Source organism: Solea solea, chromosome 9, assembly GCF_958295425.1.
Source record: "Solea solea chromosome 9, fSolSol10.1, whole genome shotgun sequence".
Taxonomy (NCBI): domain Eukaryota; kingdom Metazoa; phylum Chordata; class Actinopteri; order Pleuronectiformes; family Soleidae; genus Solea; species Solea solea.
Window position 1 is genome coordinate 12,757,933 of NC_081142.1, and position 23,429 is coordinate 12,781,361.

General features: G+C 39.2%; 2 protein-coding genes across 2 annotated transcripts in view; both read right to left on the reverse strand.

Moving 5' to 3' along the window:
- LOC131465687 (uncharacterized) overlaps window positions 1-9,036 on the reverse strand; it is a 63,312-nt gene extending 54,276 nt beyond the window's left edge. Inside the window, exons 1-3 of the mRNA XM_058638552.1 lie at window positions 8,511-9,036; window positions 6,194-6,267; window positions 4,936-4,995 (exon numbers count right to left, since the gene is read on the reverse strand). Of these exons, the coding sequence (XP_058494535.1) occupies window positions 4,936-4,995; window positions 6,194-6,267; window positions 8,511-9,036 (660 nt within the window). The remainder of the gene's footprint in view (window positions 1-4,935; window positions 4,996-6,193; window positions 6,268-8,510) is intronic.
- A 4,538-nt stretch (window positions 9,037-13,574) lies between these two features.
- Window positions 13,575-19,773, reverse strand: LOC131465891 (uncharacterized). Its single transcript, XM_058638847.1, has 16 exons — window positions 19,618-19,773; window positions 19,053-19,191; window positions 18,894-18,971; window positions 18,430-18,801; window positions 18,199-18,294; window positions 17,886-18,115; window positions 17,491-17,669; window positions 17,305-17,392; window positions 16,730-17,077; window positions 16,496-16,613; window positions 15,940-16,031; window positions 15,735-15,849; window positions 15,537-15,626; window positions 14,929-15,090; window positions 14,249-14,428; window positions 13,575-14,156 (listed from the first exon to the last, which is right to left on the reverse strand). Exons 1-16 carry the CDS (start codon window positions 19,678-19,680, stop codon window positions 13,951-13,953), a joined length of 2,556 nt encoding a protein of 851 aa, XP_058494830.1. The 5' UTR covers window positions 19,681-19,773; the 3' UTR covers window positions 13,575-13,950.
- Window positions 19,774-23,429: the final 3,656 nt, after the last annotated feature.

Consider the following 23,429-nt stretch of genomic DNA (forward strand, 5'->3'; position numbering starts at 1 on the left):
TGAAAGGAATTAAGGGACTGGATGGGAGTGTGATTAATTAAACTGACATGAAAAAACATGCAGCCTACAAAGACGGCTCGTTTCCCAAGGACCCCCACTTTAGAGCAGTTTTGGAGCAATTACCGCATGCCCCCTCAGATGGGCCAAATGTAATGATTTTTCAGTAAAAGTGCTGTTTAAAGCCCAGCTGACAAGTCTGCAATATTACACAAATCAAAGCCAAGAGAGACATGTGAGATTTCTGTTCTGTGTGAACTGCAGCAAATTGAATGCAACATATCTGTGGAAGATTCTTTGAGAAGCTAAAATTGACCTGCTTATTCTCAGGATGCAGTTACCACTTAAGAAGTGTTTCCATTCTGAAAGCTATTGCTAAAGAAAATAATAATAATAAAAAAAACCTCCTTGGACCTCCTTAATGGTGCTTTCATATTATCTTATTAGAATTGTAATAATACCTCTTATTGCAATTTTGTGTTTAGACATCTCCCATGCTGAAACAGTATACCTTGCGTGGATTACAGAAACCCCAAGTGCTAAAAAGGAATCCTACATCTGTTTAACATTTATGTCTGAATGCTGAATTTACCGCGTATTAAGTAATTTCTCCTTATGTTCTTTTTTTGCCACAATCTGCACACACAGGATAACTCAGGTTTGCACAAAGTAGCAAATTACATCCATGTAAATCATATACATTAAGCAATGATACATGGATACATGGGGGCGGGTGGTGGATGAAGGGATTGTTAACATATTATTGTGTAAAAATAAAATCCTCTTACGTTTAACAATAAAAGATGGTTATTTAAACACAGAATATAGCAGCCTGGTATAGTATTGGCCTCACAGCCCTAAAGTAGGTTGGAGAAACAGGTGCCTGCTGGTAATGTGGAGCTAGTCCCTGTGTCCCAGGGTCCTAGGGAATCGCTCTTTAAAAGGAAAGGGCCATTGGCACAGTACAGGATGTGCTCAATCACTGAATTTGACCTGGTAAAAGTGGAAGCTCCATTGCTGTCACACAAGGGTCCCTCCCTAGGGATAGAGTGTAATTATAAGAGTGGGGGCCCTGGGGCCTCATCGCTCCAAGATCCACCCACTAATCACACAACCATGGTGCAGGAGGTGGCTCCCCTAAGAAACTGAACCAAAAACCTTTTAACAGATAAAGGTCAGACTCAAAGGTAACTTACTTGGGACTCAGGTTCTCAGAGAGAGAGAGAGAGAGAGACAGAATGCTGCAGAGTTTTGGGACCAATTTACAGTCCAGGTTTTGACAGAATACTGCAAAAACATTGGATAGTTCGACTTAATGTAACATAATGACATTTCTACCACATTGTAGCTCAGATTAAGGCATTTGGTGGATGCCCAACAAAACGCCAGTCAAGGATCAATTGTGTGTTACTTTTTTAATTGGCTCTTAACCTGAGCTTAAATCTAAGAGCTCGTAGGCTCAGAAGAAAAAGTGCTGTTGCATTTAATTCATCGTTCGTTAATGTCACAATGAATTAAAATAAACCTTATCCTTCGCTATCTTCATTAGTAATTGACCCAGAAGTGGGAGGATGTGTGTCTATATTTAAAACAAAATAATAAAGATAGAGCTACAACTTCATTTGCTGCCTTGACACTATGGGGAGACATTTCAATTATTGATGAACGCAGAGGCAGAGAGGTTTTAGCTTGGTTATAGGGTGTTAATACCTGTTTTATTTCAGCGATGTAAAGAGATGTACATAAACCAACGAATTGCTGTGCTGTGCGAGACGCTAACTTAACCCAGTCCACTTTGAGTCAGATGTCTCGAAGCAAGCGCTTTCTATTCATTGTCCCTTTTTTCCATCCACGCATCAAAAACTAGTCGTTCCCTATCATTATCGGTTATTTTGCTCCCTCGCAAACTCTCATGCCATAGCACCAATTGACCTACCTTAATATCTGTCTTTGTCATCCCTGCTATCTATCGCTGTCCTCCTCAAGTCTTCAGATCCCCCTTCCCCTCTAACCAAAAGGGCTTTCATGGTCTAGTCAGATAACGTCACTGCGGCTATGCATCTGTTTCCAATCTGTGCAATTAACCAGGCCAGTTTAGGAATGCTTCCTTGTTTTCATCCTCCTTTTTTCTGCTTTCCTTGCCCCATTTTTCCTCTTCTGCCAGTCTCACACCCTCCTGGTCCACGGTTCTTTGGTATCACTGCGTAACTATGTAGACTCTCGTCATATTTCCTTTCATTTTCCTGGGTTAGGGTCACTTCATAAAAAATCAATTTACTTTTCATTCACATCACATTCACAGAAGGATGTCAGTTCCATCTCCATGGCCCTATTAAAAAGATAAAGTGAAAATAAGAGGAATGCAAAAGTAATTTGCTTAATCAGAATAGCACATGTGAGCACATGTAAGAACTCGGTGATGTGTACACGGCAGATTTTTCATGCATTCTGGCCCATGGCTCTGTAAGTTGGTGTGTATTTTTCTTGGTGACCATACAGAAACCATCTGAGAAGTGCTTTTATTCCTCGCTGAAATGAGTGCTTTCCCTTTCTCGTTGCTCCAGCACGCTATAAATCCTGGAACTGTGTAGAGTGCATCTAACATGGATGCCAATATCTGGAGGACAGGGCTGGGAATGAGGCGGAAGAAGCTTCCGCCTCTTCTCAGCAACTGTTTCTTCAAGGAGGTCAGCAAGTGCTGTACAACCGAGGCCAAACCACAAGCCCAGAGAGGGTTAAAACCAAAACGTTTACGTACGTCTGTATACTCCAAAACCTATCAATATGGCTTCAATGACAGCCAACGGGGAAAGCACAATACCTCATATGCCATGTGCTCAAACTGGGACTGGGTGTTTTATCATAGCCTGAGTTAGAACATTGTGTGGTCACCACAGAGAAAGTCAACCTTTTGTTACAGATGATGAGACATGTGGGGTTCCCAAAGACTACTGCAGCGTCAAACTGCTGCAGAAGTGTGTGGGGATGAGAATAGGCAGCGTGACTTTGGGCATCATGAGGTCTAGTCTTCCACACAGCTGAAGCACTCACAAGGTTTCAGATTATGCTCACAACCCTCCCTTGATTTATCCAGTTTTCTGAATACAAATATCATGAACTAGCGCTAAACCTTATTTAAATTTACACAAGTTCATCAAAATACAGTGAATTTCGGCCTATAGGCCGCATAGTTCAAAGCGTGGGAAAAAAGTAGCGGCTTATAGGCTGAAATTTACGGTAACTGAAATAAGTATTTCATGGAGAAACCTGACTTTTTGTCAACATTGAATATTCTGGCTCATATCTGACTTTTGCTCTCTGTGCTGAATTATATCTGCCTGCTGTTTTTCAGGTTTGGTATGCATGACTGTTGTCCTCCTGTATATACTGCTTATATATTCGGCAAGATCCAAGATCACAGACTTATTGAAGATCAAAGACCATGTAGGTTGTTTCTCCCAACCCAATATTCTGATTCAACCCCAAAGAGCATATTCACCCAGCCTGACTTTTTGTCCACCCAAATGTCATTGCTCTTTTATAACCTTAATTTAACCAGGTAAAAGACCCATTGAGGTTAAGATCTCATTTACCATGGTGACCTGGCTTAATACACATCACAAATACAAGAAACAGATAAACTAGAACTGTCCAAACAGTTGACAGTTAAAGCAGGAGTTTTGAACACACTAACACTTTCAAGGCCACAGGCACTGGTCAATTGGATACCTGTTGTCTGTCATTTAAGCAAATAGCTTAAAATAAAATGTATTTTGTCACGGTGAGATTCAGATTCCAAGCAGAGGGGGCAGCAAAACTACAAAACATCACTTGACTCCATTCTTTGCTCCCCTCAGAACTCAGTTACTTGAACCTGTGTTGTTCTGCAGCATTTGCCAACAAGACTGATGTTTTATGTCTTCTAGAAGCCTCTTAACTATAAAGGTACCCGTAACTCATAATAAGCTGCTTGTACAAACAACCTATGGGGTGTTTCTTTATAGAAGGTCAGTCTCTTCTGGTCATAGAGTGTTGTGGAGGGCAAAGCGTGTGTGGAAGAGAGCTACACTTACACGCTGTAACTATAGTTTTATGAGCGCTGTTAAAGCTCTTTAATTTACTTGGGGAACAAATAACTGGGTTTCGGGTAAAGCCAGTTCTGCTCTGCAGAAGTGAGTGTGGGCAAACAGACGTAGCCTGTTTAGGCCACCACATGTATTCACATCACAAGGGAAAAGCTTTATTATTGAACAGATATACTTGCACATGCACTAAAATTATGCACCGTTGTCTTCAATCCAAACGAACCTGCCAAGAAAACATGTGATACTTTAAACGTGTGTTTTATACAACCCAGTCTCATAGAAAAACGTACCCTGGCTACGTTGGTCCACAGTGCAAAAACGTAAAGGGGTTACAATAATGGCCCTGGAATTGTATGACTGTTACATTTTTTTCTGCCTATTCTTTTGCGTCCAGGTCACGTGACTTTCAAGATTCCGGCCGTGAGAACAAAAACATGGCGGACATTTCTCTCATTTTTAGTGAAAGAAATCAATATTTTGAGTATGATTCTGCATAAAAATGCGTTTTGATTACATTTCTAGCGAGAAATATATATTTTAATTTCATAATATTCACTTAGTGAATGTACATAATCACTCGCTTGCTCGTTGTTGCGAAGATTATTCAGATCTCGCCAGAAAAATGTGAACCTGATACGTTTTGGTTGTGGCCCCAGATTACACATAGGACACCCTTGCGATCTGACGGATCAAACCCTTGCGATCTGACGGATCAAACCCTCGACAACTACATGCCTTGCGTCTGAGGTTGATTTGCCGATCGACACATTATTCTGTGGCAGCGGGAGAAACTAATATTGACAAAGTGACGAGTTACGATCAAATGTCCGCTGTGTTTAATTTTGGAATCTACCGGATCCTGTAACTTCCTGTGTGGTGCGATCTCATTGATGGGGTTTGGCGCGTCATGGGCCTACGAAGAATAAGGGGACGAAGAAGAAGAAGACGACGAAGAAGAAGAAGAAGAAGAAGAAGACGAAGAAGAAGAAGAAGAAGAAGAAGAAGAAGTCATTTTAGCTTGCTTGATGGAGTCTGATTGTTAACTGAATATTTTCACGACTAGCGTGTTATTTGTGGTATTACTCCTCGATCACGATATTTCAATAAATATTCCATTCCATTGATTAAGTTTCTTATGACATACACAGTGCTGCCACCACGTGTCTGTTCTTAGTAATAACTTATTTCTGTATGATCACGTTTTTGTCTGCTTGGAGGTTAATTAATTGTACTTATATTATTGGAAATATGCAATATCTATCTATCTATCTATCTGAGATGATCTGTCAAGCTTTTGCAAACAGTATGTGTTGTCTGGTTCCTTACAAAGTGGGAGTCTTTCAGGCTTTTGAATGTTTTTTAATAAACTTTATAACAACATACACACACACATATTACACACATATTTTCTTTCCTTAATTTGTGGTGTTCTCCTTCTTCACCCACTGTGGCGGCCAAGTTTTCCCACTGTAATAAAAAAAGATTATTTTTCATTTAGGTCTTTACATCAGCCATAAGTTAATTTCAAAACATGACAACCCTAACCCTAACAGTAAATGACCTGCCTATGGTAATATTTTGGTTAAGGTTTGTATATGCATTACCTACGGTGTAGCCGTTTATTTTAAATCATATACCTCTTCTCTGAAGGTATCCATTGTGAAAGACCTCTGCAATTTTCTGCACAATAATAGTCCCAAGTCATTGGACTTTTGTAAATGTCATTAAACCAATGTGTGTTTGTGAAATCTAATTTATTATTATCATTATTATTATTATTATTATTACTTTAGCATCCCAATGCACGCATTCACACACCCAGTGACACACTGGGGGGCAAGTGTGGGTTCAGTGTCTTGCCTAAGGACACCTCGACAAATTGAGCCACAGCCGCCCACAAATACAAGCCAAGGCTATTACTAAGTTTGAAGGACTAAGAATTAGGCTATTCCAATCAAAACTATGAGAAATTGTACATACCAGAGTGAACAGGGCTCCCACTCCACCAACTGCATTTGGATCCCCTGAAAAAACATCAAAGTTTAAGGGGTTTCTAGTTGGGGTGCTTGCAATTCCAGTACATCTAAGACTTTTAATATTGTAAAGCTAACCTTCAGCAATTTGCAGCGGATCACCCTCTTCACTGGGTAGTAAGGATCCCCTTCTAGGATCCCATGGTTACATTCTGAAAGAGCAAAATAGTACTTGAGTTTGACCTCATACATCGTCATCAATGTATCAAAAGCTATTTTGACACACAACACATGATATATATATGACTTAAGTATATCTGGTATATCTTATTACTGTATTTGAAGTCTGATTTGAAATGGTGAAATGTAAATCTAGGAAAGCTTAATAACCTGTGGGTGATGTTTTCCCCCTCAGTTTCCTCCTTGTAGACATGTCTACTGAGGCTGCAGAATTCTTCTGCTTCTTTTTTTTTGCATCTGTTGAGATTAAGGAAATGTATCTGTGAAGAGCTGTTATTGCAATGAATACTGGTCTAAATACCTCTATTCCAATAACAAATATAAAATGTAACATTACAATTGTAAATATATAGATTAGAGCTGAAACAATTAATCGATTAATCGATTATGAATCGATTACTAAATTAAGCGACAACTATTTTGATAATCGAATAATCAGTTTGAAGCTTTTTTCATGATTAAAACAAGATTTCCGATTGTTTAAGCTTCTTAAATGTGAATATTTTCTACATTTCTTTGCTCTGGATAACAAAGACATCATTCAAAGTCAATCATTTTCGTTTGTGGACAAAGCAAGACATTTGAGAACATCATCATTTCAAGGTTTGACGAACACCAATCAACATTTTTTTAAGATTTTCTGATATTCTGATCACCAAACGATTAATAGAGAAAACAATAAACAGATAAATCGATTATGAAAATAATCGTTAGTTGCAGCTCTAATATATATTGTAATCTTTTGCAGGGCACCCATTGAAATACTTGGAAATTGTTTAACCATATGCTGTATGATCACTTATTCGCTCTACCAAGGGTTATAGACTACAAGATGGACAAACAGGTGACCAATTGAAGGAAAAGACTGAAAGATGAGGGGAAAAACAATGAATGTAGATCCTCCCACACAGACTATCTCAATAATAATAATGATCTCAATATTGATGGGAGTTGTGTCTTGCATGGTCTCACTGAATGATTTACTAAGTATGAAGATTCTGTCAATCTGATTCAATGGGTTTTACAAACCCCAATTCCAATGAAGCTGGGACAACTGTAAAACGAAAATAAAAACATTATACAACGATTTGCTAATCATTTTCAACCTATATTAAATTTAAAACTCTACAAAGACAAGACATTTAATGTTCAAACTGATAAAATGTATTGTTTTTTAGCTAATATTAACTGATTTTGAATTTGAGGCCTGCAACATGCTCCTTAAAACCTGGGACAGGATGAAGACTGGGAATGTTTGGAACATTCCACAGGTGAACAGGTTCATTGGAAACACTTGAGTGTCATGATTGGGCATAAAAGGGGCATCCCCGGAATTCATTCACAAGCAAGTCATCCTTGGTTGTGAATAACTGAGCCTTCTGGCGATGCTTTGTGACAGTCAGAATCACTGCTGTAAAGGATATTACCATGTGGGCTCAGGAATACCTTGGAAAACAATTGTCAGTTAACACAGATTGTCGCTATTACAAGTTCTACAAGTGCTGTCCACACCACATTTAAAATAGTTTTTGGAAATCTTGGATGTCGTATTCCTCTGGGTAAAGAGGAAAAGGACCTCCCAAATTGTTATCAGCGCTAAGTTCAAAGGCCAGCATCTGTGATGCTATGGGGGTGTATAGTGTCCATGTCATACCCATGTCCCATGACATTCAAAATGAGTGAATCTTTGCAAACAAACCAATAAATATCTTGTTATATATTCATTGAATATAGGAAATTAATTGGAATAGGGATTTGTATGATCATCTGGGGCCTAATTTATAAATGTAAAAACATATGAACAAACTGAGAAATAAGACACTGATTATGATGACAGAAATTCACGCTCCCCGCAGAATATGAAAGCTTGCTAAATTACACAATGTTTTGAGTTGATTATCATTTATAACAGAAACCAGCATAGGACGTGAATTGTTATGGCCATGTATTTTGATGTGTGTGTGTGCGCATACTGAGCTTGTCCATATATACAGTAGACTGAAGTGAATTCTATACAGCTAAAAATGAGGCACCAAAGATTGAAGCTGTTCTGGTACATTTCTTCATTTAGAGTATTATTTCAGATTAAGAAGGAGAGACCGATTAGATGTTTAACATGGTTTTGTATACCATGATTAAACAACATATGAAAAAGAAACAGACTAGTAATTGAATCATGATTTATATGCTATTTGAAAATATTAGCAGAATTTACCATGTTTCTGCTGAGGTGGTTGGTGGGCTGGATGGTAGGGCTGGATGGGGGAACTGGTTGTGGGCTGGATGGAAGGACTGGTGTTGAGCTGGATGGTGGGCTGCATGGGAGGACTGGTGGTGGGCTGGATGGTGGGGATGGGAGGACTGGTGTTGAGCTGGATGGTGGGCTGCATGGGAGGACTGGTCGTGGGCTGGATGGTGGGGATGGAAGGACTGGTGTTGAGCTGGATGGTGGGCTGCATCGGAGGACTGGTGGTGGGCTGCATCGGAGGACTGGTGGTGGGCTGCATCGGAGGACTGGTCGTGGGCTGCATCGGAGGACTGGTGGTGGGCTGCATCGGAGGACTGGTCGTGGGCTGGATGGTGGGGATGGAAGGACTGGTGTTGAGCTGGATGGTGGGCTGCATCGGAGGACTGGTGGTGGGCTGCATCGGAGGACTGGTCGTGGGCTGGATGGTGGGGATGGAAGGACTGGTGTTGAGCTGGATGGTGGGCTGCATCGGAGGACTGGTGGTGGGCTGCATTGGAGGACTGGTGGTGGGCTGCTGTTTAGTAAAACCTCAATGGTACAAAAAGAGGAAAGTATTAACCTCCTGTAGTAAGAACAAATGTCCTCTTTTTTCTAGCAGTGAGTGTGATCCATAAGGAAATGTATGTCTTTTGTATTCTTCTGTCTATAAATGCTGCCCTATGGAATCTATGCTCTCTGTTGAACTGGGGTGAGGCTGATTTTGATGCAAATTGTAGGCTCTCGTGAAGTAGAGATATGTGTTTATAGTTTTTTGAAGCCTCTTGCTGTTGCCTCTTTTGCTATGTATGGCAGACAATCAGTGAGCTATGTGGCTCACTGACTAGTAAAAGAAACAAGGTCTGCAAACTAGAGCTGGAACTAACTAATTATTTTCATAATTGATTAATCTGTCGATAATTTCTGGATTAATCTATTGATCCTTTGGTCCATAAAATATCAGAAAACCTTAAAAAATGCTGAGCAGTGTTCGTCAAACCTGGAAATGATTATGTTAAATGTCTTGTGTTGTCCACAAACCAAAATGATTGACTTTTAATGATTTCTTTGTTATCAAGAGCAAAGAAATTACGAAAATATTCACATTTAAGAAGCTTAAACAATCATAAATCTTGTTTTAATCATGAAAAAAGCTTTGAACCCATTCATCGATTATTTAAAACAGTTGTTGATTCATTTAGTAATCGATTAATTGTTTCAGCTCTACTGCAAACAATGGTTATTTTTACAATCTGTCAATTTTTTTTTTTTTTTCAATGGATCGATTAGTTGTTTGGCCCAAAAGGCATAAAAAAATGTTAAAAAATACTGACCAGTGTTTCCCAAAGTCAAAGATGATGTATATACTGTATACATATATATTTATATGTATGACTCTGAAGGCAGAGACTCTTTTAACTTAACTTTACTTATGACATAACTTAACTTATGACTCAAACCTATTCATCACTTATCAAATTTGTTGGTGATTAATTGTATAATTGATTAATAATCCCAAATATCAATTAATTATTGCACCTCAGAAAGAAATACCTATTGGATAAAGCAAAGACTAAATTTAATGAAGCAACAGGTGAAAAGCTATTTTTGGCCCACATTTATATTTATGTTGACTGTAGAGTAAGATTTTAAACAATCGCACACACTTACCATTAAGTAAAACTTCATATAGAGCCTTCATCCTGTCAAGGCATTTGTCAGAATGCTCTGACAACTGCCATTTTGGATGGAGGACTTGTGCGGACCAGGTGTTCTGCTTCTTCCTTTTCTTTCCAAGAAAGACTACGGCCATGTAGCCCAATGTGTTTAACTTTTCTACCTGAAAATACAGATATACATTATATAAAACATACAGACATATAAGCAATTATATGGGCTGTAATCATGTAAATAATTACTATAGAATTTAAACACATACTAAGACAGATGCCTCATCAACAACATGAGAGGTGGTTTGGTTTTTTTTTTGGTTTTTCAACCACATCTCCTTTCTGGCCTCAAATTTCTGGAGCTTTTTTGCCAGTCGTTGCTTCCTGGGTTGTACTGACTGGCAATATTTGCAGGTCTTGGTGGCCACACCAATAGCTGCTCTGCAGGTCACACAGGTTGTTGTTGTTGATCCTCGTGGCATCTTCAAACTACAATATAAAACAATCAACATTTAATAACTAAAGTGACAAAAGAACTGCATTATTTAAGTGTTATCACATTACAAATGTTTGTAATTTGGCCTACTTCAGCATTATTAGTCTTGTCAGACATCAACACTTCATGTAGCACTGTTTCAATGGTGTTCATATCACAGCATCACATCCAATTAACTGCTATTATCCTTAGCAGCAAATACAAGGCTACAGATTCTATGCAACCCTAACCCATACTCTATAGTCTCACATAGCTCCAAGTTGATTTTTGTTTTCATCTAGGTATATCTGTATTTTGTTTGTGTATGTGATTGTATCACTTGTCTTACTATAGCTCCTATCTCATTTTGATTCTGCTGAAGTGACATGTGAATTTGGTATCAATAAAGTTCTCAACTAATCTCATCATTCTGTCCTCGGTTAGCACATTGCCGCCAACTGCAGCTAACGTTAAGTGCGGTGACTAATATAATGCTGGATAATAAACCCCTATGTCATTGACCACATCACTATAAATTCATGTTGTTTAAATAATTATGACCTAGACAGCGCTAACTAACTTTATAATTCAGGTTCCGTTAGCATGTTGATATCAGTACGAGTGTTCATTACCTACCTTAGAGGATGTACAGTATGAATGATGTTGGCGGAGAGCGCGGACACACCCCTCACTCACTTGTCAATCTGCTGACCTCTGTGCCTCTGTGATAGGGCAACCCACGTGCCAATCAGCGACCTCTCGCAGCTACGTTGCCCACACGTCCATGTGCCCACACGTAAAAACGTGATGCCACTTTTGTGACACTGATTTTAAGATAAATTGGGCTAAGTATTTTCTACAAAACCCTGTCTCGATTGGGAATTTTATTCCCCACTATATATTCTCTCACTTTGGTGGTCTGAGCTTTATTTTGAACTGCAATTACAACTTGGACAAACTCCCTGTAGAACTGTCCACTTTCCATAAACAGGTCCTTTTAGCATGGTCTCTCATTTATTTTTATCTCATTTATTATTTCTTTCTCATCCCACACGTATCTAATTTGGAATAACAGAGATATTTTATATAAAAACAAGTCACTCTTTTTTGAGAATTGGGTACAGAATCAGATTCTGCTATTTAACGGGGAGGGGTGACTTTTCTCTTACTGAGAATTTCTATCAACATATAATATTCCAGTTATGCCATGAGAATTTGCAGTTGTATTTGACGCCATTCCATCAGGCTCAATAATGCTTTTTAGAAATACTGGCAGACCTCCACCCACTTCTGTCTTCCTCTCCGCTGTGGCTGAATCACCTGTTGTCATTCCATTTCAAAGGTTGACTATCTACCATAACCTGAACCCAAAAACCACTATAATCTCTGTTTTTGGGCAAATTATAATCTGTGATTGCAAAATAATAATTTATTTCATTGTAGGCTATATTTCCAGCAGGGTGCCTGGCTGCAGCTGAGGTTATGTCATCCAAAAATACTAGTTATCCATGTTATCCAATGAAGCACTGCACACACTTTTTTGTCTACTAAAATCTAACTATAACATTAGATGCATTGTGTGACAGAGTAACTTGGCTGAAAAAGAGCACAGTCACAGCACTGCAGTCATTTTTTAACCAGGTAAAAAAACAAAAACTACTGAAATAGAGGTGGTCTGTCAAGAATGTCAGAAACACAATGTTTAATAGCAAATTAATAGAAAAACAGTGGAATACTTGTGAATTTGCATGCAGACAACCTAGACTGGATGTGGCCTACTGTTTCCAATTAGTAGCCTCTCTATCAAGGCCTACTTTCTTATCATAATTATTATTATTAGTCTACCTAATTGTCACTCTACCTTTGTCTCCTTTGATGTATGTATATAAATGATTTGAATTACTGTATTACCTCATCCTGGCATAAAGTCCTCCAAAATCATAAAGATACAAACAATACTCAACCAATCCTCATTTTGATCATTATTTACACACACACACTTCAAAGTGCTCTCTGAACCTGAGCCTGTTAGGGCTCATGTCCAAAAAGTAAAAAAAATAAACTTTGTCATACATCACTGGAATTGTCTTGACCTTGAGAGTAACATATATCAATTTGAAGGCTCTTAATTATTTCTGCTTTGAGATATTGATCTTTGAACCTTAACCTCAGGGCATATTTGAAGGCTTATAATTAGGACAAAACATAGGCAATAATCACACTATTTGCAAGACAAGTGACATTTCCCCTCCAACACTATCTTTTTAACATCAGGCTTGACAGCTTTTATGCTTGCCTTATGCGCCTGCAGTCCTACTTGACTTTTCACAAATTCACAGATGTATGTTGATCCAAACAAAGTGAGCACATGCATGGCCAATGTCTTCTGTATATCATACTTTTGGGGACAAGCCACCCTAAAACTTTCTGTACCATAGAGAGCAGCCTTCATGTCACCAGCGGCCTGGATGTCAATCAGTTCACTGTGATTGACCACCTCATCCAGCGACAATCACCTTCCCCACATTAGCAGTTGACAGCCTCAACTAGTGGCTTGCTATCATATAGGTAATATGAGTCTGTTAACACTGACAAAGGCTAAAAAATAACTTGTTTTTTCAAAGGCAAGGGTACAATATTCATTTTAATTATATATCCTATTATATTATAGTAAAATTAAAGAGTGTCTGGCCCTGATGGTGTCTGTCAGAAAAATTCCAGCTCTTGGACAAGTGTAGTTGATGAGCCCTGCCTTAGAATATAGGCCTAATGCTTACGACAGACTTACCTGAAAGAAACAACTCACACAATGGGATAAAACAGGAAACTGGCTTAAATAAAAACTATTCATGAAACAAACAAAAGAGACATGACTATAGTTGAAACAACAGTTCACTTTACTGGGTGAAATTAATAAAGCAGGCTTTCTAAAACCAAGAGACTATGCCCTGTTCAAAATAAAGACTGTATATCTTCAGATAGAGAAGGTGTATGTGTGTGTGAGAGTGAGTGAGTGAGTGAAGGGGAGAGAGAGAGAGAGAGAGAATTAATATACTAACATGTGGAAAAATAAGCACAAATAGCACACTGGTGGAGAGAGTAACAATACATAGGCTATGTAAACTACACAACTACAGTGAAGCTATGTAGGATGCACAATACTAACATAATGGTTGTTTACAGTTTCAGAGGAATTTGCAGTAAACAGCAGTAAAATTGCCTCAGGTTTTACAAACAAGTTATTTACAGCACTGTTTTAGTTTGATACACATCCTGTCCCTAATAACTAGTCTTCCAGTTCCTCATCAGTAGAAGAAGTATTCTCCAAGTCTTCCTCTTCAGAGAAGTCATCTAAGGACAATGTTTGCAGTCCAAGAATACTATTGTATGTTGTGCGTGCTGTGGCCAGTTGTGCTTCAACTTCACACAATCTTTTCTTCAGCACACAGAGTAGTCCCTCATGTCCTTTCTCCATCAATCCCTCTGTACTGCCTGAGAATGTGACATTAAAATAAAAATAAATAAGCCAAGTGGTTACCAGAGAAGCAAATTGAAAAAAACGACAAACTATTTATTGTCCTTACATTTGCCATTGGTGTCTTCAGTGAGCTGAAAGGTAAGCTCTTTAATCAGTCGAGCAACACTCCTCATGTACTCCATGTGCTGTTTGACTTCACGAACCACAATGACTTCTTCTTCTTTCAGTCTAGCCAGCAGCATTACCTTATCAAAAACATTTTTTTTTCGCTCCATATCACCATGACCTGCAATACATTACATAAAGTGTTATCTTACATCTTAACTACTATAAAAATATTGTGACAGAAGATATTTCGCATACATATTGTTTTTTTTGTGATTTTGATGGCTGCAGCAAATTTCAAACAAGCTGGGGAAATTTGTTGAAAACTCCAAACCACCTGTTTGGATTTTCACCTAAACATATTCATTAGTAACAGGTGATAATCTCATGATCATGCTTTGTGTTATTTATCCACCAACAGCGAACCCACTCATACACAACCCTTCCCTAAACTGCTTACTGCTATGGGTGTATTCCTACAATAGAGAAATAAACCCTGACAGGATGTGATAGTACCTCAGCGCTTCGCAAAAGGGGTTCGATAACATCCATTTATACATTACTGCATTCATTTTTTTGCATATTGCCTAGTGTCTTAAGATTTACATCAGATTCCATATGTACATCAAGATGTGTGCATCAAACAATTGGTATTCAGTGCATTTCAGAGGAAGTACTTACATTCCCATGGCCAGGAGTAGTTGTCCACAGCCAGGAGTTCATTGGGAGGAGGGAGTTTTCCAACTTCCCCCACAGTAGTATTATGGTCATTGATGGCAACTTCCAAGGCTTTTTTCTCAAGAGCAATCTTTTTTCTCAGTTGATGCCTTCGTTTATTCCCACCTACAATGAGAAACACAAAATGAGTGCACTCACACCATGACCACACAAAACCACCATAAAAAAATAAGGCTTCTCAATATACATGAATGTGTATATGATTATTGTGACAGATGCTGTGTGATCATTTTTGCATCAAAAGTTTCATTATCATTTGAAAAATTGTAAAAACACTTCATATTTTTTTGAAATAGACAATATGAAGTGTTTTACAACATTTGTAGGTCAGGACATCTCTGCACTTTGCATAAATATTGGAAATATTTGGATATTGCACTCAAACTTATTATGATTTTGACAGTTTTTCAGTATGCTGCTCTGACTTGTGGTAAACCTACTTCAAAAGATGTTTGTTTTTTTAAATAAATGACTGTTTATACTATGTATAAGTCAGTAGTGAATTCATTTTTTCACAAATTTGCATTACTAGTGGCCTTTTCTGCACTCACCAGACTGACGATACAGCTGAAATTTTCGCTGTTTGATGCCCAAATATAACCCCTCGATGGTCCTCTGCAGGTCATTTTGGGTTGTTGCTCCTTTGGACGACAACAAACAAATTAATTCATGCCCATCTCAGTTTACAATCAGCCTCTTTTCAGATCCGCTGTACAAGAGCAGAGCCATCAAATATTTTCTCAAAGTACCTGAGGTCCACTGCTGAACATCAGACACCCACTGCTGGACTATGTCTTGCTGTATAGACAACTCTGCGGTGAGTTTCTCCAGGTCCTTTGTTGCCTCTGTAATCCTTTGTACAGTCTGTCCGAAAGACATTTCTGTGTTAACAAATGCTGAGACACAATTTAAAAACTGTTATTATACATATTTGCCTATTTGCCTAGTTAGTACCTTGATGTATCTTTTGGCCAGTGTCCGGTCAAGGTTTTCCGCCTTTCGCTTGTTCCAGCCACTTGCCTGGATTGTCAGCATGTCTGTGCGAACTTGACACACAATGTATATGCAGTAATTTAGGTCCACAGTGAGGACCAAAGGTCAGATACTACATTGATCATTCTCTAATATTGTTACATAAACCTGGAGAGAATACACTTAATTAATGTGTCAGAAGTTAAATTATTATAAAGAGAATCTTGATCAGTATAAAAGTGCTGACTAGACAATTATTTTCAATTATTAAGGGAGCACCTATGCATGGAAATCTAAAATGCAAAGGCCGAGCAGCAGTGTTCAAACCCCTTCTCAGAAGGGGGAACATGGGAAATATTTAAGTCTGGTGCTGTTTGTCTTCTCTGGAGTTGGACACCTGCAGAGATTTGACTCCACCTGACCACCAGGAAGCACTCTATTGTAGAGAGGTGCTACACCTTCTGGTTTGGTCTATGTGGAGATGATATGTCGGCTTGTGGTCTCAATTTGGACACAACTATACATGAAGAATGCTTACCGGCTTTTGACATGTACTTGGAACAGATGGCTGCTCGGGAGAGGAAGCTGTTAACCTGTTCAACCTCCTCCCCGATTGTTGTTCCAGCTCCTTCTTGATTGCGTCCCCCCCATTTTAACTGTAATACATTTAGATGAATGTTATCATTTGGAAAACAAAAAGTAGGGGCAGTGGACAGACAATCATAATGTGTGGTACAAATTGGTAAGAAATACATCTAATTGTCATTATTACCTCACACATCCAAGAATGCGCTTTTGCATGCATGATGGAGAGAAATGGGCGCATGTTCAGCAAGTCCTCCAACTCTGGACAGTGGTCCACAACTCTCTGCAGATATGGCCAATATTTGCAGACCACATCAGAGCAAAAAAACTGGACGGTCTGTGAAGCTAGCTGTTTCTGGAGATATAATGGGTATGCAAATATTTCTCCACGGAACATATTCAGTCCCTTCAGCAAGACCCCATGACGGCAGACAGCAACTTCAACACCTTCCTCGTCTAGTTTGCTTGCAGACTTGCTGGCAGACTCTCGTGCTGCTGTCCACTGACCCGCACCACATCTCCCTTTCCCTGGATTCTTAAACAGATGAGGGCAAATACAGACATTTATACAGTTACATTATACAAAATAAGCTGTAAATCTATTATGTATATATTATGTATTATGGCATTTGATGCAATAATTCCACTTACTTAAATACTGTTACATACCAAATAATGTTTAAATTTTGAAAATAACAGGCAAACATTCATAAATGTTTTAAATTGTGGTGTTACACATGAAGAAATATAAATTTAGCTTACATGTCCAGTTGTTCCATGGATATAATCAACAAAGGAGGACACCTCAGCATCACTGGCCAAAAAGACTCCATCAAAAAACCCATCAGGTCTTGAAAGAAATATATAGATGTGGGTTACATTTACAGTATAAAAGTCATTTTTAATTTTTGGCTCACTAGCATTTCATTGTACATGAATGTTACACACCCTGGTTGGCTTTTGAAACGATATAATTTGCGGTTCCCATCCACTGCAACTGCCAACATGGAGGGTGTGCATGCAGGGCACTGAAAATGCTGGACCTGAGACAGCTTTTCAACCTCAAATTTGGCATAGGCCCATTCGAGGAAGGCCCTCTGCATTGTGTCCCCACATATCTTACCACTCTGAGAGCAAAAGTGAAAAAACAAAACAAAACAAAACAGTAAGCAGTTAGTACACAACTGATGATATATCGAAGGTTGGCTTCAGACTGTGGTACTGGCGAAAAAAGGGCTCTGTCAAGAAATGTGTGCTGAAATTTTGAGGATTGTAAGAACAAGTCCTAACAATTAATCAGTTATTTAAAAGGTGATCCAAATTTAAACGACAAATTCACTCACTCGCCCGAAGAGTTTCGTTCGACACTCGAGCATGCTGACAAAAGCTTGTCGTGACATCCCTGGGGCAGTGATTTTTAGATCCTCATACGTGGTGAACAAGTCCACCATGTACAAGGTCTCAAAATTGACAGTGGCTGGCCAGTAACCACTTTCAACCAGATCGCTTATAGTCACTGACAAGGTTTTTCCACAGGAGCAGTTTACTGATGGAAGGAAGAGGTTGTATCTTCCTGTAATGTCAGAGAAAAACAATTATCTCTTGTTCACAAGAAACAAAAAACACAATATGAAGAAATAATAACAAAAATGTTACCATTCATTCCAATTAAAATAACTGGCTTTCCCTTGGAAAAGCTTGTTTGCCCAGTGGAGCAGTCACAGCAGGGAGGAACGATTGGTAACATGCAATCTAAAAAGCAGAATAAGTTTACACATTAGAGTAAATGAAACCAAAAACTCAACAGTGAGGATTGTTCCTGTTGGAGTAAACCAGGGTTTGTGTAAAATGTAAAACAGCCTATATAACCTGAGACTTAAAAACTACCTTTTTCATGATAGGAGAATTTCCCTCCCTCATGCTGCTGAACAAAAGTGGATGGTGGCAGGTGTCTGAAGAACCCCTCCACCATGGATGCTCTGTTATGAAGCACCAGGGCCTCATGTGTGGAAAGGTCACAGGCTGTGCAGTAGAGTGATCGTGGTAAACAGTCCCTACACATCACTACTGCAGCGTTGTGTCCACAATGATGGCAAACCCCCTCCTTGGGCTTCTCAGATGACAACATATTGTTCACCATGAAGGGCCTCAGCACTGTCCAATTTTCCAGAGAGGAAGTTTGCCTGTTCCTCCAGTGCGAGGGCAGAGGTTGTTCAGGACCACTTCCTAAGAGGTCTCGCACATCTTGAACGAGGGAATCTGAAAATGAAGAGGGAAGAAGGCAATGGTAAATCGGGGCAATTACCACATAACAAATGAGGAAACAAGTACTAAGGGAAAAAAGGAAAAACCTAAATTTTCGATGGTCACATTTTCTCCAGTTGTGTCTTGAGTGTGAGAACAGGAGGGTTTTTCACTTGCTGAAGAAACTGCAAAAATAGGAATATCCATTTAGAATTGCTCAATCAATTAATGCAACTACTGATGAACAAACAAACAAAATTACTAACCAGTGGCTGAATCTCGCTTTCGTTTTTCCCCAGCTCTACTTCTTTTTGGCAGAGGTTGACCATCTTTGTCCTCATCAAGCCAAACACACAACTTTGTGGATTTCTCTGATCCTTCTTTTGTGTGTTCATGCTGATCCACCTAAATAATCAATAGAGCCACAGAATGAACAACCACCCACCAAGGTTTATCACCAACTACAAACATCTTATTATATAACCAATGTTATATATAATGATATTACATTGTAAAAACTCAGATCTGTACTGACAGATAAGATCTGTACTGACTAAAAAACCCTTTCTACATTGAAAAAAAAGAAAAGAAAGTGAAACATTTTGTCAGTATATTGAATGAAACTCTAACTGGCTCTAAGTATGAACTCAGCTCAGCACTATAGCTTGCATGTGAATAAAGACATTGAACCAGGTACTGAATAGTTGTTTGTTTGGAGTGTTTTCAGTTTTGTACCTTGATACTTTTTCCTTGCTATACATCAGAGTCTATTACGGCCTTAGACATTGTAATTAGCAAGTAATTAGCATGGGACACTGAGATGTTATTTACCTTGCATTCATCCAGGAACGCATCAACCAGGAATATGGCATCGTCGGGGTCAAGTTGATTCATTTGCACAGCTTGGTCAAGTTATTTTTCCACGCTTCCTTTTCCTCGTTTATTTCCTCTTCTTCGTCTTCGTCTTCTTCTTTGTCTTCTTCTTCTTCTTCTTCTTCGTCTTCTTCTTCTTCGTCGTCTTCTTCTTCTTCGTCGTCTTCTTCTTCGTAGGCCCATGACGCGCCAAACCCCATCAATGAGATCGCACCACACAGGAAGTTACAGGATCCGGTAGTTTCCAAAATTAAACACAGCGGACATTTGATCGTAACTCGTCACTTTGTCAATATTAGTTTCTCCCGCTGCCACAGAATAATGTGTCGATCGGCAAATCAACCTCAGACGCAAGGCATGTAGTTGTCGAGGGTTTGATCCGTCAGATCGCAAGGGTTTGATCCGTCAGATCGCAAGGGTGTCCTATGTGTAATCTGGGGCCACAACCAAAACGTATCAGGTTCACATTTTTCTGGCGAGATCTGAATAATCTTCGCAACAACGAGCAAGCGAGTGATTATGTACATTCACTAAGTGAATATTATGAAATTAAAATATATATTTCTCGCTAGAAATGTAATCAAAACGCATTTTTATGCAGAATCATACTCAAAATATTGATTTCTTTCACTAAAAATGAGAGAAATGTCCGCCATGTTTTTGTTCTCACGGCCGGAATCTTGAAAGTCACGTGACCTGGACGCAAAAGAATAGGCAGAAAAAAATGTAACAGTCATACAATTCCAGGGCCATTATTGTAACCCCTCTACGTTTTTGCACTGTGGACCAACGTAGCCAGGGTACGTTTTTCTATGAGACTGGGTTGGTTTTATAACAGTAATGTAGCTGTTTGTTTAGTTTGGACAAAAAAATCAAATAAATAAAGACTCGCGCTCCTCTCGGCTCAAGTGGCTGGTTTCAGTACGGCGTTTGCCTATTTGTCTAACACCAGTAGCTCGGGGCTTTAAGCATAAATTATGCATAACCAATGTAATTTATTTAAAATTAATTAACCTGATTCGTAGCTGTGGATTGTTTGCCAATGAAAACAGTAGAGCAGGAGGGCATAGGGGGCTGAAAAAAACCCAAGCAATGTGATGGCAGCTGTGACTCCACAGTTCCCCCACTGCTCTCCAGGAGAAGATTAATAGTTAATAGAAGGCCTTTAGGCTGTGGAAATACCCCCAGTGGCCCTTATCCCTGCTCTGGGAAAAGTAGGGATTATTGTTAAGGTATCACAGCCTGTCGCAAAGTGAGCCCTCGCTTGCATTTCCCAACCCTCTGAATCTTAATTCCATTACCTAAATAAGAAAAACACTGGCTACATTTGGGACACATGCTTGGCAAATAAAGAAATCTGGTGTGTATTTTACACTTCTTTTTTTTTACAGCACAAATTTACATGTATATAACTACAGAACACTGGGGGTCCCCCCCTTTCCTCGCTCTGTTTTTTTGCCCATAGGCTTACATGATCTTTAAATAGGAAGCGAGCGAGGTCAATTTTTCAAATGTGGCAGAGCATATTATCCCTTGAAAGGCGAGTCAAATCAGCCTAGCAATTAACTTAGGCTCAGTGCTTCAATGCAAATCATCAGGCTCATTCAGGGTCGGGCAGATTCCTCTCTCCAGGCAATTAGCCTCGTTCATTAATTAAAAATTCTAATCAGGGTGTTGGATCAATAGTGTAAATCACATTTGCTGCAGCTCACCGAGGGAAGTTGCATCTTACTTCCAAGGCCTGAATTGACAATGTAATCAGCTTAACTCACGAGAAGTGATAATAGAACAATGTCGCTCTTTCAACACATATGGTGGATGCACCAGAAAAACACATGTAGTTATTTATGTTAGGGGCTGCAATTGAATACAAACCGTTTCAGATTGTACATATTTAGGCACGTATAAATTGATATAAATGTAATCCACATGGCAAACAAATTAAGGACTGTGAGGAATATTTCAATAGTGCACATAATTGTTTTAATTGTTTGAATGACATTAATGCAGAAATGTGTATTTGTAATAGGACATGAAAGGAGCCATTGTTAGTGCATCAATTAAAATGGAGGGTGTTTAATATTTAACTGTGGGAAAATGGATGAGAATAAGGCATTGCGTTTTTTTTCCATCATTGTAGGAAGTTCATCAATAATAGAGGCACTATATTATACAACAGTGTATATACAACAGTGCGGTCTCCTACCTCACAGGGGTGAGCCACTCATAATGGCTCAGGGGGCCAATTATTGCCAGGCTAAAAGAGCTTTTTCCATTTTTCCAGTATGTAACATGCACATACTGTAGGTTGTGACATCCACAAACCGTAAGTTCACGTGCGCGCACACACACACAACCATGCCAAAACATGCACGTGTGCATTCCTACTGTGTAAACTGTGTAGGTGTGTGATTTAGAGACCCTGGAGACCATAGGGTACCTTTTGTTCTGCAGTGCTCACCATTAACAGTTTTGTTTTAGGACTTGCAGCAATGGATCGACTAAGAAAACACCCCAAGTAAATGTTTCTGATGGGAGGAAAATGTAGTCGTTTGCATCCCACAAGAAATCAGCAGAGAACCCCCTCTTTTCCCTTTTCATTAGCAAGAAAACAAGGAGGAGGAGACAGTGCTGCTGGAGCGCTGCATTCAGTGGCTGATTCATTTCAACAGGAGGTGAATTACAACCTCGGTGTAGCCCCTCCTCAAACAGAGCACGGCATATATCAATATCTAGTTACTGTTTCTTGGCTCATGTTTAACTATGAGGCCATGTGGTTTGCAGGAAATGTGTTGCTGTGTACAAGTATGACCACAGGAAACAAGATGAGACAGACTGCAGGTGTTTCCCCCACAAACGTGTGGCCGGTCATTGATTGACAGAGTTGGGCACGTCCTGCAGAAAGGTCATCTACAGCTTTGCTCTCTCTAATGGTTAACCTGGCCCCTGTTATCTCCTCACAAGCCGCTGGTAGAGCGTGGTTCCTCGGTGCGGAGCTGCTCGAGTGCCAAAGCAGGAACTCACTATTTCAGAGCAATGTCATTGAATGTCAGCGTAGCAGGAGCTGCCAAAGTAATTAAACCTGTTTTGATGTATGTCAGCGGTAAAGTCCACAATTAGCAGGTAGTGTCACAAAGTTGGAATGTTTAAAGCCAGATGTTTGGAACAATCTAAGGCGATGCAAGTCGTGTATAGCTGGATATATTTTTCTAATTCCCTTTCGGTTATTACATTTTTCATCAGGCCTTTTTAGACGCAGAAACAAAAACACTGTAAGATGACTGTAAAAGGTGAAAAGAATACCGATGTTCTGGTTCTAACTTGTACAGACTTCTAGGTGCACTGTTCGTCGATCACTGAATGAACTGATAAGACAAACATACACAGAAAGAAAGATAATCAATCATGTAATAGACATGTATATGTGTGTGTGTGTGTTGTTTTAGGCATATCTACATTTTTCTCACACTTAAGTAACACAATGTTCGTAAAAAAAAGAAAAAGAAGTGTTCATTGAAATGAGGCCCAGGAAGAAAAAAAATCTACAAAAGTTGACGGATTTCATTTAAATTCAATTCAAAATTAAAGACGACATGGCCGAGGAACACCCACCTCTTGTCTTCTTTTCCAGCCCAGGAAATGACGACAGATGTCTAAATCCGTGCGGCATGTCCCTTTATTTTTTCCAGCGAGGTCTTGTCTAAAGGCATCAGCTGTACATATGGAGATTAATTGCACTAGCCCACAGCACTTAAAAATCTCTTTTGTCT

Bases quoted from the DNA above. Each gene is read 5' to 3' on its own strand.
- LOC131465891 (XM_058638847.1), bottom strand. From the start codon at position 19,680: ATGAATCAACTTGACCCCGACGATGCCATATTCCTGGTTGATGCGTTC. The intron at 15,627-15,734 runs GTACTTTGAGAA...TGTCGTCCAAAG, and splicing joins TGTTCAGCAGTGGACCTCAG to GAGCAACAACCCAAAATGAC. The intron at 14,429-14,928 runs GTAAGTACTTCC...AATGTATTGCAG, and splicing joins CTACTCCTGGCCATGGGAAT to GTCATGGTGATATGGAGCGA.